The sequence below is a fragment of the Pinus tabuliformis genome, chromosome 8 (genome assembly GCF_031772625.1).
Source record: "Pinus tabuliformis cultivar Carrire ecotype Pingquan chromosome 8, CPIR1, whole genome shotgun sequence".
In the NCBI taxonomy this organism is placed as follows: Eukaryota; Viridiplantae; Streptophyta; class Pinopsida; order Pinales; family Pinaceae; genus Pinus; species Pinus tabuliformis.
This window is the reverse complement of record NC_142294.1, coordinates 907896091-907912104: the sequence shown is the minus strand read 5'-3', so window position 1 is coordinate 907912104 and position 16014 is coordinate 907896091. Positions and strand designations below refer to the sequence as shown.

The window sequence follows — 16014 nt, the reverse complement described above, 5'->3', positions numbered from 1 at the left end:
GCCTTAACTAAAAATAAAATCTCTTGCTCATGAAACCCATGAGGCAAGCATTACAATAATTTTATTTTTCTTCTTTACATCTTTTACATAAAATCACAATTATATGTCATTATGAAGACCGAACCTAGTTAACTGTTACACTTTTCAACAAAACCTAGGGTTGGCCCTAACTTGTTTTTAAGATCTAAGGAGGTCGACTCTACTTAATATGTGTTCACATTTTAAAAAAGAAAGGAAGTTGGCCCTAGCATGTTTTAAGGATACAACTATAAGTAAGAGATCGACAAGGGTTTGAGAGTCAAATATCATTTTTCCTAGCTTTGAGGCTTGACCAACGCAAGAAGTTTCTTCCCAAGTGCTTGACATATGTTTCAGTTATGTTTTGAATGCCAATGATGAGAGAGTTTTGACACAAGTTTCAAGACATTTTGTGCATGAATTTGCCCAACACCATTAACACTATTGTTTCATATATGGAAGAATGTTTGTAGTGTTGAAGAAAGTGTAACTAGGTTCGGTCTTCATAAATGTAATTTCGATCTTTGTACTTGTAAAAGAAAAGAATTATTATTTTTGTCATTATCAAGAATGGGTTTCTTGCCCATTTGATAGGTCAAGCACATGTTTAAGTGCTTCTAGGAAAGTCAACGAGTCAATGTAATTGTTGAAGACCAATGTGGGCATGTTACACTATGTAAATCTATGTATTAGAGTCAAAGAAATATGTCAAAAGAGATCCTCCAAAGCAAAGACAAGCCTCTTCTTCAATTCAGCTAAAGAAATGAATTTTTGGTGCACTTAAAGCCAAGTCGGCCTCACTGGTTCAAGTCGGCCCAAATAGGAGAGACAGACTCCTATATATAGGGCAGTTCGACCTCACCAGAGAAGCATCAAGCAATCTTTGAAATTAGCGAGGAAGAAAGTCAAGAAGGAGGTGCGAAGAAGAGCACAAGGTTGCTTCTAAGCCAGCGAAAAAGAGAAGAAATTTGAATTTTTGGGACTGTTTTAGGGCTTTGTTCTGTCACGCGTGCAAAGGAGAAAGGGCTCATTCTGCTGCCACATCGGATCTGCAATTGCAATAATAAAAAGTAGCCCAGTTGGGCTACAAGACATCACCAATCAAAGTCTCCTCATCAAGCGAAGAAGGGGACACCTAAAGCGAAGGAAAGAAGCAAGTAAAAAGGTCAATTCCAATCCCTAGATCAGCCACACGTGCAAAGAAATCAGATTTGCAGTAGGGTTAAGAGGGTCAGCCTCTAATTCAGAAATATACCGGAAGAAGCGCCTCTCTCTCCAGTCTAAGTATCAAGGAGAAGGAAGATTGCCAAGCGAGGTAGAGAAGGAAAGGAAGGCACCAAATAAGAGGTCTCCTCTGCAGTTGTCGAAATAAGAGTGAAGGTAAGTGCCATCATTTGCCGGAGAAGGGTGAAGGAAGAGATCAAGGTGCAGTACAGAAGAAGGCTTTGATTGAAGAACATAAGAGAAGGTACAAAAAAGAGATTGTGTCTTGTGCTTGGAGGATCTATTGGTCAAGGGTCTAGGGTTTGGCATTTGTCAATTGAAGCTTCAATAAGAGAAATTTGCAGAAGGGTTTTCCTCTCTAGGAGAGAGAGGTTTGCCCTGGCTAAGAGCCAACATCTTGTGTTCTTGTCTCTTTTGTTTTCGTAACTGTTTGATGAAGTAAGAGAACACACTCAAATAATAGTAAGAGAAGATTGTGCTAATAAGAAAAAGTAAAAAGTACCTCACAAATAGTTATCATCGTCAAAAGAATCTCATCCTAACTTAGATGCCCTAGAGTCTTCAAAATGGTATCAGAGCTAAAGTGACACATCGAGGAAGGGCACCTCAAGAACACATAGAAGATTGAAGCATCGGATCAAGAAGCAAGGGCACACAAAATTTGAAGCATTAGATCTACAAGCAAGGATTCAAGATCCATCAAAGGCATCTTCAAGAAGGTTCATCCAAGAAGGGTTTACATCAAAGACTTGTCATCTTCAAAGGAAGGTACTCAGATCCAGGCCCATCATTGAATATCTCCAGATCTACACATTGAGAAGTTTTCATCAACAAGCAAATCTCTCACAAGGCACCTTAAAGGAAGCATCTTGAATAACTCCAAGATCTAAGAAGCCAAATCATCAAATCTTCAAGGAAGCAACAAGATCTCTTCACAACAACTCTCTCAAGTAAGTATTTTTATGTCCTCTTCTGAACATATCAAAATGTCTTTTTGCAAGGAAAGCAACAAATTGGTTGGGACTATTAATTTCCTTGCATGGAAAAAGAGGACTGATCTACTTCTAAAAGAAAATGAACTTATGGACTACATCAAAGGGAGTGTCATTGTTCCTGCTAAGGAACAAACTCAAGCCCTAGCAAAGTATAATAAGGATGAAACAAGGGCTCAAAGGATTCTGATAGAATCCATCAAGGACCCTCTCATTCCTTATGTTTCCAAACTTGAAACATCTAAAGAAATCTATGATAAGTTGGTAGAGCTATTCTCAGTTAGTGATATCATTGTGTAATGAATTATATACAATGAAGATATCCAGGGAAGAAGGAATAACTCCCTACTTCATGAAGGTCTCTAAGCTGAGAGACCAGCTACAAGAACTAGGAGAAGTTATGTCAGACAGAAAGATGACAACTGTGGTGCTCATTACATTACCTAAGGAATGGATCAACTTCACATCAAGTATATATGCCAAGAAGGAAGCCACCTCGATGAATGAAATTTCGTCTCTATGCAAAATTGAGGAAACTAGACTCAAAGCCAAGGATGATGTGGGATCAAAGGAGCAGGCATTTGCTGCTATGGCCAAGAGAAGAGGGAAATTTGGCAAGTTTGGTCCACAGAGAAAGGGCAAAAGAGATATGTGCAAAGTCCAATGTTTTCACTGCCAAGAATATGGACACTATAAGAGGGGTTGTCCTAAGTTCAAGAAAGACAACAATAAAAGGAAACGAGAAGAAGCCCACATTACGCAAGAAGTGAAAGAAGAAGATAAGAAGCAGAAGAAGGAAGATCCTCTGAATCTCTACTATGACTGAGAACAACTTCTTCACATAAAGTCTTCTTTAAAGTTTTGGGTATCATAAGAACATGTTGAAGTAGGATAGAATGCATGATTTATGAGAATGGTATCTTCAGGAATATAGGAGCATTATGTAGAGATAGCTCATGTAGAAAGGATGAATCCATTGGATGACCTCATCAATGCATAAAGGAAATGATCATGATCAAGAGGAATCATCTTAGAAGGCCACTATCATCAGCAGAAAGAAGCATTTGCAGGATGAGGACTACGAGGATCCTCCAGTGGAATCTTCAATAGAGGGTTCATGACTTTCAGGAAAAGCAAATGTCTTGATAGGAATTCCACTTATGGGGATTCAAGAAAGGATGATATGCAGGCAAGGAAATATGTAGTAAAGCAAAGGAGATTGAGGTAATCTCAATCTAGGAAGTTGTCAAATGAAGTAGATATGATCAAGGAAAGAACTAAAATGAGGTATGTATGCATCTATGATAAGTCATGTCATCATTTACATTAATGAGCATGAAAATTTGCTCTGGAAGCATGGTTTAGAATAGGGTAGATCTCTTTTCATTGAGAATATGCACAAAGGCATGGTTCACACATTGATAAAGGTCAACATGAGAAATGTCTTCATATGAAGCATGAGGTGATTGACAAGAGAACCTATAAAGAAGCATAAAGGGAAAAGAGATAAAGGATAAAAGAACACCATGGACACTAGGAATCAACATCTAACAGATTTGTTGAGACATCTCCTAAAAGAAGGTATAAAAGTTCTGACCATGGAAGAAAAATATCAAAGGACCCTTGACACCTGGAAAGGCCTTGGAGATATGAACACGCAGGATGATAATGATTCAAGCCAACAAGATGTCATGATGAAGAGCTATCTCGTAAGACACTATTTAATTTAATGTTAAGTCTTGATTTCTTGAATAATATCTGGATGGGTTCATGCAGAGCTACTGGAACAAGGGTTGTAAATGCAAGTACAACTAGCATTCATGTGGTGGATGGAAATTCCTGAAAGAAGCATGATGAGAAAGAAGTAGCCATATAAAGAAGGTTCCATATATGTATCAATTAAGCCACTTTCCATGAAGAGAAGAATGACATGACAAACCAAGAAGGAAAGTGATCGATGGTTGATGCCCTACAAGAAAGAAGCTCAACTAAATTTCATGACATCAAGGAAAGAAAGTGATCAAGCAGCTGAAGGACCCACAAAAAGAAGTTGCTGATGAAAACAGGAGTCCCAAGTTGAAAGGGAGCTCTGACAAGTCCCTAATTAAGAGGGAACTTGGGCAAGCCCCTGGTCAGAGGGAGCTTGGGTAAATTCCTTTGTAGGAATGGGCATATCTTCCCTAGTTGAGAGGGAGAGATAGACACAACATTCTTGTCTTCACTTGGGAAGAAAAGATGGAGGATTGGGTAATCATCTGGCATCTGATGCTCTTTGAGGATGTGCAAGGCATCCAAGATAAGATTAGGCAAGAGGACCAATATTCTTTGAGGCCTGGGAACCCAAGATAAGAATAGTCCTAAAAGGTCATACTCAGTGAACACCCGAGTGGGTATGTACCTTGAGAGACAATGATGAGGGTGCCTATAGTCATTCGTCTCGCCAACATTATGCTCTAATTTATTGAGAGATAAAGCTGCCAGTCAAGGCCTTGCTGTGGAAACAATGTTGGCTACAATGATGCTATAACAGATGGGTTGCCAATCCGATTTCTCTTATGTCAATTCTTCATATTGAAAATGTCCAAACACCTTGTAATGATTTATGAATACCTCCCTAGTTAAGAGGGAGTGTTGAAGAAAGTGTAACTAGGTTCGATCTTCATATATGTAATTTTGATCTTTTTACTTGTAAAAGAAAAGAATGATTATTTTTGTCATTATCAAGAATGGGTTTCTTGTCCATTTGATAGGTCAAGCACATGTTTAAGTGCTTCTAGGAAAGTCAAAGAGTCAATGTAATTGTTGAAGACCCATGTGGGCATGTTACACTATGTAAATCTATGTTTTAGAGTCAAAGAAATATGTCAAAATAGATCCTCCAAAGCAAAGACAAGTCTCATCTTCAAGTCGGCTAAAGAAATGAACTTTTGGTGCACTTAAAGTCAAGTCGGCCTCACTGGCTCAAGTCGGCCCAAATAGGATGGACAGACTCCTATATATAGGCCAGTTCGACCTCACCAAAGAAGCATCAAGCTATCTCTGAAATCGGCGAGGAAGAAAGTCAAGAAGGAGGTGTAAAGAAGAGCAGAAGGTTGCTTCTAGGCCAGCGAAGAAGAGAAGAAAGAAATCCGAATTTTTGGGATTGTTTTACGGCTTTTTTCTGTCACACGGGCAAAGGAGAAAGGGCTCATTCTGCTGCCACATCAGATTTGCAATTGCAGTCATAAGAAGTAGCTCAGTGGGGCTAGAAGTCATCACCAATCAAAGTCTTTTCATCAAGCGAAGAAGGGAACAACTAAACCAAAGGAAGGTCAATTCCACTCCCTAGATCAGTGACACGTGTGTAGTCAGCCTCTAACTCAGAAATATACCGGAAGAAGCGCCTCTCTCTCCAATCTAAGTATCAAGGAGAACGAAGATTGCCAAGCGAGGTAGAGAAGGAAAGGAAGGCACCAAAGAAGAGGTCTCTAAGGAGACCTAGGGTTTTTGCAGTTGTCGGAAAAAGAGCGAAGGAAAGTGCCATTAATTGTCGGAAGAAGTGCGAAGGAAGAGATCAAGGTGCAGTGCAGAAGAAGGCTTTGATTGAAGAACATAAGGGAAGGTACAAAAGAGAGACTGTGTCTTGTGCTTGGAGGATCTACTGGTCAAGGGTCTAGGGTTTGGCATTTGTCAATTAAAGCCTCAATCAGAGAAATTTGCAGAAGGGTTTTCCTCTTTAGGAGAGAGAGGTTTTGCCTTGGCTGAGAGCTAACATCTTCTGTTCTTGTCTCGTTTGTTTTCGTAACTGTTTGATGAAGTAAGAGAACACACTCTAATGCTAATAAGAAAAAGTAAAAAGCACCTCACAAATAGTTATCGTCAGAAGAATCTCATCCTAACTTAGATGCCCTAAATTCTTCAACATGTAGCAGGGTATTATCTAGAACATAGTTAGAATATAACAAGTGAGGGCTGAAGACATTATTTCAATGAATCATAGACTCGATCGATTTCAGCCAATTTGGTACCAAACTAGCCCCTTGAGCCAACTTAAAAGTTGAGTTGACTAGATCACCTATCAATGACATATTTAATCGGTTGCAAGTCAATCCAGTACATGTTTTAAAACTATGGTTGTAATCTAGCTCTTTCCAATATGTACATTTGGATCTTCTCCCTCTCACTTCAACTATGGTTGACCTTATTTGAGGTGTGTTTTTTATCTTGTCTTTGTTATAGGAAGTTTTTGCCAACACCTCTTCAAATAGACAGTTCAATACCACTCTCCCACTAGATGCACAATATGGCATGGACATATCTTCCCACTGTCCTTTAGATGAGAAAGTATAACAACTATTTCCGACAACTGAGCTAATTAATGGTTGAATTTATCATTCCTATACAATATGTCTTTCCCAACACCTTCAAATGGATATTTTAGCAGTACCACTCTCCCAATAGAAGAGAAATATAGCAAGATATGACTTCTCACCCTCATTCATTAGATGAGCCAGCCATCGACATTTTTTCCATCTATTATAGAAAACATTGGTTGCATACTTCATTCCTATATAGGATGCCTCGTCCAACAACTCTGCAGAAGGATAATTCAATTGTACCACTCTAATATTAGATAAGTAATATGGAAAGGATATCTTCCCACCACCCTCCATTAGATGAGCATGTTAATGACCATAGTATTCAAACCAGAACATGTGATCGGACCAGTCCACCTATCAAACCAGGCTTCAAACAAAAACTGGTCAAACCGGGACTGGCCATATCTCAATGAAACAGTCTTTAAAAGAATACATGAAATAATTATTTTTTAATGAAAAAAAAAAAATATTATATCAAACCAATAGCAACAAAATATACAAAGTTTTCTCACCTATATATCATGAAAAGGTGAATATATCAAAATGGCACCAAGTGCAATACATATCAACAACAAAATACATAATCAATGAGGCTCTAAATGACCTCTAAAGTCCAAAAACTGTGCTACAAGCTATGGGGCCATTGGCCTACTACAAATCTACATATCAGTGATCAACATGATCACTCCTCATCATGTTCAAACTCATCACCACTAGTAGACATGGGATCATCAACATGAGCTACATAAATAATCTGGCTCAGAGTTTGAGGACTCCTAAAACTCCTTTGCAACCTCAGTAGTAGTGGTAGTAGTCACAACAAAACTAGACATCAAAACTACAAATCACTAATCGACATGATCACTCATGAAACTCATCATTCATTCAGCACTACTACAAATGGGATCATCAACGAGAGATACATAAACATCATCTAGCTCAAAGTCTTCAAACTTTGATTGCTCGACCTTATAATATGATAGAAATTGAAAAATTTAACATGCCTAACCAGTGATTTTGGTTTGAGTAAAGGGTTCATCTCCTCAACCTTATAATGTGGTAGAAAAAGCTTAGCATTCCTAACTAGTTATTTTCCTTTGAGTGAAAGATGCATTTTTGTTAAGGCCATGGTAGAGGAGTTCAACAATCAATACCACGAACATAAACAAAGTTCAACAATCAATGCCACCAACATCAATGTTCTTAAAGGACTTCATGCTCTTGATCAAATGCCAATCTAATACCCCTCATGCGTGATAAAATCAAATGGAAACATTGCAAAACCCCAAACCATGAAATACTGAAAACCATTAAGCTTGTTGAATTTTGAGTGAAATCTAAAATTCTAGTTTCTCCATATGACATCCAATGAGGTCGAAACCACTCTCAAACATCTCGAGTCATTTCATGGTAATGTTAAAAAATTAAGTAAAAGTGACATTTCATTTAAGAAAATGAAAGATAAATGAAATATCACTTTTACTTTAATAATTTAACATTACCATTGATTTCCAGTGTTGCTAGGGATGAGATGTGTGAGGAAAATGAGAGGGTTGACATGTTGTTCTTGGAGGGGTTGTTTTGGAGGGAAACAGACCCAAGTTTCCCACAAAACCGCTTCAAAACTCACAAAACCACTTTTTGTATGGTCCACGACTGGCCTGGCAGTGAACCAGCCGGTTTATTACTGAACTAGCCAGTTTATGGGAAAACGGTCGATTCCGTCATAAACTGGTCGATTTATGCCCAATTTGACCGAAAAACAGTGAGGAGAGCAGTCTAACCGGGTTTTTCTACCAGTCCAATCGAGTTTGCTAATGAACAGGCCAATTTGACAGATTTTCGATTCAAACCAGCCAATTTTGAGTTCTATGTTAGTGACAACTTTAGTAATTGAGCAAATTCATGGCTACATTCTTCATTTCTATACAAGTTGTTTCTCCCAGTACTCCATCAAAAATGTAGTTCAATAGACCAATGAGGACCATAGAGACGATCCAGGCTTAGCCAATGAGGCCTATATGGGGGTGTCATCTTAGATCCCGGGAAAGTTTGCACAACACATGCAAACAAGAGGCTTCCTCCAAATTTCTCACAAGGATAACTCATTTGGACAACAATTCATATCTCGGACCAGCTCTTCCAACTATTTTAGCTCCTTCAATGGTCATCTACCATTTGTTTCTTCTCTTCGGCCTCAAATGTTAGGAGTGGGATGAGGGTGCTTGATCAGCACCCCTTGAGCAAGACATCATCCCCTCACCCCTTACTAAAGGAGTTATTCTTAGGTTTCCAAAAGTATTTGTATATTTTTGTGTCACCGCTTTGTTCTCATTCTATTGTGCTAGAATACAAAAAAAATCTATTATATCATAGCTTTTATATGTTTTTACCATGTTATAAATTTGTTTATGGGAGCAACCTCTATGCTCCCACTTTGCATTCCACACTATTGTACTTAGCAAACCCTTGACCTATTTGTAGTCATCTTGTTGGAAATTAATATAATTAGATTTTCTTATATCTCCCAATAGGTAAGCAATATGGCAAGATTCTTACCACCCTCCTGCATCAGGGAAGTAGATCACAGAAAGTTTTCTCCAGCAGATGAACAATTTAGTGACAACATTCACTCAACATATTGGGTCCACTTTTGCATTGAGTTTAATCATCACAAACCCTATCTCTATTCTGCCAACTATGATCGACTCTTCCTTGAATTACATAATTCCCACTCCATTTGTATCTCATAACCTCTCTATGACCCTTCATTCAACTTGAGGGGGTTTGTTGAGATTATGGTCATCCTTACTTCAACCATATGTCGACCACTACTTGATGTATGAGGGATTTAATAAGCCTACATATAAGTAATGTTAAGTTTTCCAACACCAGATATGATTTAATATTCCTATCAATATTTATTACCTAGAAATTACTTAACCCACAAAATTAATTTTTTGAATTGTTGAATAAAAATACATTAGCTTTTTAAAAATTAAAATGCAGCAGAAGCACAAGTAGAAAAATGAATCACACAACAAATATTTCAAACCCTCCAATTTACTCTTCCCTTCTATTACTCAAAATAAATAAGTGTACTCTAATAAGGAAAATGGCCCATAGACCAATACAAAATTTATACAGCAAAATGGGACCTAGAAATCTCAACGCCATAGAAATTTCGACCCTCTGAAAAATTAGCTTCCTAGAAATTTTCAGCCATTGTTAAAATCAGCCTCTGCAAACTGCAATTTGGCCTCCTCTCTCCTAGCCCTATATGGCCTGCAGACCTGAAGAATATCTCGCCCTTCACCTAGGCTATACGAAACCCTACACAAGCCTCCATGCTGAGTTGTGGCTTCCCTACAAATTTGATCCCTTCTATACAATATCTCAATCCCTTCATTTTTTTCTCACAAGAATTTCCTTGCTCCAAATTTTCCTTCTCTTTAGTCTCTCACTCTCCACTTTGATGTGTCTTTTTGTTCCCTTAGGCTCTCTTTTATAATTATCACTGAGCCAAAACCCTAACTCTCAATCTCCAAAGTGATGGATGGTTAGGATTAAATCCTAACCCACTAAGATCAACAATAGACATTAGATCTCATTCACTAAAGTGATTAGATCACTTTTCCTTAGAAAACTTTCACCCAACAGCCAACACTAATTAACTAATTAATTAATCAATGTGCTTTTCCCTAAGTTAAACTTAAGAAAAAAATCATAAGTCGCTTACTCAACATGAGCAAGTACCTAGAGAATCTTGGACCACTCTTGCATGCTTTGACACCTTGCCTATGCAGAAGTACCTGTCCATTGTTATGTCATCAACATTCCCCCCTAGAGGCTTGGTGAGAATATCTGCAACCTATTCATCTATGGAGATATGTTGAAGCTTCACAAAACCCCTCTAAGGCTTGTCTCTGATGAAGTGATACATGACCTCTATATGCTTGGACTTATCATGAAGTATTGGATTCTCCTAGAGTTTGATGCAACTCTGATTATCACATTGAATCACTGTGGGATACAACACAAAACCAAATATCCCTATGAGCACCTTACAAAGCCAAATGGCCTTGTCATACTCGTCGTGTACTTGACCTTTGCTGAACTAAGTGCCATGGAAGTCTGCTTCCTACTAAACCATGAAATCATATCTAATCTGAAGTTGAAGCAGCATCCCGAGGTGCTCTTCCTATCCATTGCACTCCCAACACAATCCTTGTTTGTGTAGCCCTGTAACTGCATTCCATAATAGAAGGTTGATTTTATAGAGGATCTTCTACACAGGGAATTACTTCTAATGATTTAGTTCACTTTCACATACTTATCCATTATTTCATCATTAAGAAATTACATAGAAGACATCAACAATATAATGACAATAGGATCATGAAGAAATAGCCACACAAGAACACAATACACTCAGAAAACCCACATGGGGCAAAAACCCAGCAATCCTTTCCTTATAGAATCAATTCAACAAGAGAGACATCAAAGTCATAGACAAACTAGCCAGCAAGATGACTAGACCAACACTCTACAAAGACACCAAGTCAACCCTCCAAAAAAGTAGCTTGAAAGCTTAATCAAAGGCTCAGTCAAAGTCTCTCTTCCATGGTAAATTCGGACTTCTCCACTGAATCTATGCACAGCAAAATTCGGCCCTGTCTGGTCACACATGCGAGCAGCAAAGAGCTCATCTTCCACACATGTGAGATCTCTTATTTTTCTGCTTCATTCTTCTTTTCTTTTATCCTTCTTTGCATAAGGGAGCAGACATGTATCTTTTTATGATGAGATTTGAATTGCTCAATGAAGGAGATCGTGTGACCTTGTATATAGTCTCTTTGGAGGTCGAATAGGAGCCTCTTTAGGGCTGCGTCGACTTGACAAGGAGAAGGGCTGACTTGGTCTTCTTGCGAAGCCATAAACCAAAATTTAAAATTCAAATTTTCTTTTTGAGAAGGTCATGAAGAACATGCCTTCTAATTTTTCTTTTGACAAATACATAAATAATAAAATTATTTTCAGCATGAAGAAGATGCTTTACATAGAAAAATATCGTTACAAGTACATCAATGATAAAAACAATGATTATGAAGACTAACCATAGCTACAAATTCAAACTCCCTCTTAGCTAGGGAGGTATTCATAATGATTGTTAAGATGTTCACAAGTCGACAAATTCTATAAGGAAGGAACAAGATTAAGATAAGCATCATCATCAATATTATTTTCACCAGCATCAATCAATTAGTTGGTACCCCAGACTTGCAGTCAATACTCATGACATACATGCATCAACTAGTACAGGTTCACTATCAAACAACTAGACAGTCTAGGTGAAACACCAAAGATCTTATCCTAGTCCCAATGCCAAATACGCTCACTCTAGAAAGAGATTTGAGCATGATATTAGGACTGAGATGCCTCTAGGACCATTCTCCAACCAAAGGTCAATGTGACACAGAGAGAATGATTGTTTTTGTCGGACCATTCTCCAACCAAGGTCAAAGTGAAACAGGGAGAATGACTGTCCACTGCCGGACCATTTTCCAGCCAAGGTCAAATGACACGGGGAGAATGACTGTCCATTGGACCATTCTCCTACCAAGCTCAAAATGACACAAGGAAAATGATTGTCCATGATGTTATCTAATATGTCAAACCATTCTCCAACCAAGGTCATAATGACACAGGGAGAATGTTGTACCATTCTCCAACCAAGGTCACAAGGGCACAAGGAGAATGTTTGTCCAAGATGGTGTCTCATCAACACTCCCTCTCAATGAAAAGGGCATACTCCACGAGTCCAAGCTTGTCCCTGAAGTACACAAACTTCACTCTGAATAGAGGCTTTGTAAAAATATCGGCTATCTGCTCATCAGCGGAGATATACTAGAGCTTCACTACTCTCTTTTGCACCATGTCTCTAATGAAGAGGTACTTGATCCCAATGTGCTTCGACATATCATCATGGTTGTCACCTGCTCCTGATCATGATAATCCTACAAGTAGCCTCAAAAGCCATACTCTCATCTTGCCAAACCAGCTGTAATATTCTCGATCACTGACTGCAACAGATGCCTGCTTCATGCTTATCCAAGAAATTATAACAGACTAAACTATAGTGACTCGTTCAAAAAGGATGTCATCCATGAAGGTGGGAAAGCATCCCATGTGATCCCCACAAGGTTGTCCTTGGAAAAAAAATATAATTATTGATGAAGCCTTGCAAGTCCAAAATCAAGAAAATTAGCAGTCAATGTAAGTACTTATAGCACGACAAATATGAACAGCATGCACATGAGTATCAAGCCAATCCTTAGATACAATCATAGCATGTTGTGTTTTATTTGCACAACCATGTAACGTATGAACTACCCAATAATTGTAAACAGTACTAAACATAGGCCAAGTTTTTGAGTCTTGACACAATGAAATTTGTTAGGCAATGAAGATTCTAGAAGTATATCTTTCATTCATTTGGAAAAATAGGGCCCATTTAAAACTTTAAAAATAAAATCAATAAAATAATACAAAGAAAACACACCCGTTACCACCTCAGAATTGCCCTAATGATATCAACTAACACAGCATAACATACAAGAACTAGTTTCTTACACATTCAGAAAACTTGAAGGTAGGATTACCAAGGAGACATGGCCAATCCAAAGTAACTTTAGGGTTTAGGGCTTACAAGATAACATATACCCACAGCTTTAGTGTTTAAACGCATATTCCCAACTCCTTTATTGATATGTATATTCCAATGATTAAAACCCATTTATAACTCAGATGGAGGGGGTGACACTGAAGAACCACTAAGATTGATATATATGTTTGTGTCACAGTTTCAGACATTTTTAACTGTGTTTTCAACTAAAATATTTAAAATTCACTACAGTCTACACAACACATTGCAAGAACATAATACTTTCTCGTTGTCACACCATGCGTTAACTAAGGTTCAAAGCTTAGCAAACATGCATTGCATTTACCAAATAAGAGAAAGGATAAAAACAGGTAACAAATACAAGGAGATGATAGCATAAAATGCATACTTATCACAAATTTGTCGTGGAGTGCAATGCTCTTCCATTGCCTTTGTTTCTGTAGCTGTACCGTATTCATCAGTCCCACAAATATATATGACATTATACCCCCTCCTACGACAATACCGAGCAAAGACATCGGCACTTAAAACACCTGAAATAAATCATATCCATCAGTACTAAAAACCTGCAGCATAATTGACAGGATGAACAAGCATCAGACAAACCTACTCAACAAAAGAGGCCTGACAGACAAATTAGTCCCTCTTTATAATGTCATACCACAACAGGATCTCCTTTTTGAGTTACATTTACCTAGAGAGTCAAGAAAGTTACATTATGTGTAGAAGTGGTGAGATACCTCAACAAATTACCTGTATCTCACACTGTGCAAGGATCAATTTGCCTATTCTAAGGTGGAAAATATCTGAATCTATGCGGTGATAACTTAATGGTGGAAATCAAATATTCTTAGAGCAAATTTCATCTCACAATTTTCTTGTAGAAAATCGACTGTGTTTTCCATATCATGATTTACAGTGATGTTCCCAATCATGATTTCGTTCTTCTTTAGGACACAATCTTACCATACAAAACAAATGTCAAAGGCACAAAATAATAAACTAAGGACTAGCAACTAACCAGACCAGCAGCACTCCTGCAGGCAATTTCAGCGTGAACTCAAGGACACAATTTTAGCCAGATTAAAAGCCACTAACAACAGCACACATGCAGAGAAGAATGAGCAGTGGTTGGTCAGGCCAGCACTCATGAAACTGAGTGGTTCAAACTTTCAGAGTTTGGATTTTTCCAGCTAGTCCATTCAGCTTCTTTCTAAATGGATCACAGAAAAACCCCAACAGAGAAGAGAGAAACATGAGGAGGCATGCTTTCAGCTTGAGAGGGGCAAAGAATAGAATGGCTTCACTGAAAGAACAGCAGCATGCATGAACGACAAAAAGCATTCATTGAGAGGTCTGCAAAGATCCATCAAGCCAGAAACAACCATTCTGAACTCAAAACTATTTTGCAATGAACGAAATTAATAGCAACCTAAAAAGGATCGTTGCTCTTCAAACAGAATTGGTTGCAAGCAAGAGGAACATGACTTGGCTGCTAAGATCAAAATTGTAAGCATTGCCTCTTGGGTGAACATTGGCTAAGGCTTTACAAACTCTAAACATACCACTGTACTGTGTATTTCCATTGTCCTCAAAATTGTTGGGATGATTCAAACTGTATAAACCCCCACAGGTTGATGAAACATACCCAAGTTTATAGTGCTAAATTTTTCCCTCATAGTTCAGATTTGCACTCAAAAAATAAAACCTATAGCTACCGAACAACTGAAAACTTAGTTTTCACATAGTACAGACATATCATTCTATGAGTTAGAATCAAACAGCTAATGGATTAGGCCTGGTCTACATCACACAGTAAATCTGAAATCTTCAGGACAGAAAGGACAGGTTCCAATAGCAATCACGGAAGTTGTCTATTACACACAAATTGAAATTACGATAACTGCTAACACACAGGTTGCCAATAATTTCTATCACAGCAAATCTCAAACACACTAACTCTGCTTCACATTGACTAATAAGCCAATGAACCCTCCTCTTCTTTGCTCTGCAGCCCTGAGCCTTGAGTGAACCTGCTCCTGTCAGATCTGATTGGCGGGCCGCCCCTCTTCTGCATCAGAGCTTAACTCCCTGCGAGGTCAACTTCTTCAGCGCTGATCTATTGGTAAGCATCTCGATTGGCTTATCTCTTTTCGCATTCAATACCTTTTGCATCAGCTGCGACCCAGACAGGCTGGGTGGTCAGCCATGACCAGTCCGGCCTCCTGTTAAAATTGGCAACTAGGGCCAAATTCCACTTTGGACAGCTAATCTAATGAAGATAATCCTTGCACTAAATTCCACTTCTCAAGAGGATCAAAATCGACCTAAAGATCTCCAAATTTGGATAAGGAAAAATATTTTTATATTCAAAAAGAAATTCTATAAGGCATGACCTTATCAAGGCGGGAAAAATTGAAAATTTGAAATTTGAATTTGCCTCCAAGTGTCTAGGTTGGCTTCACCTCCATAAGGGCAAATCGACATATCTATTTTGTATATATAGGCATCCTCTATCCTCATTGGAGACATCTCTGAAACATCACAGGACTGAAGTTTGGGGAGGATTGTATTGACGTTTTGGTGCGGATCTCATGGAGGAACAGGGCCGAGATTTCAGAGGTAAGTGAGAGCCATTCTGTGCTAATTTCAAGTGTTATTTACCATTTGTTCTAGGCCACAGAGCTTGGTGTAGCTACAGCAAGGCTGGAGTAACTCATTGGAGGACCAAGAGGCC

At 38.4% G+C, this 16014-nt stretch overlaps 1 protein-coding gene across 1 annotated transcript in view; it reads right to left on the bottom strand.

The window, feature by feature from the left end:
• Window positions 1-16014, bottom strand: part of LOC149238477 (putative methionine--tRNA ligase) — a 172911-nt gene that overhangs the window by 94641 nt on the left and 62256 nt on the right. Inside the window, 1 exon segment of the mRNA XM_089373044.1 lies at window positions 13666-13810. Within this exon segment, the coding sequence (XP_089229170.1) occupies window positions 13666-13810 (145 nt within the window).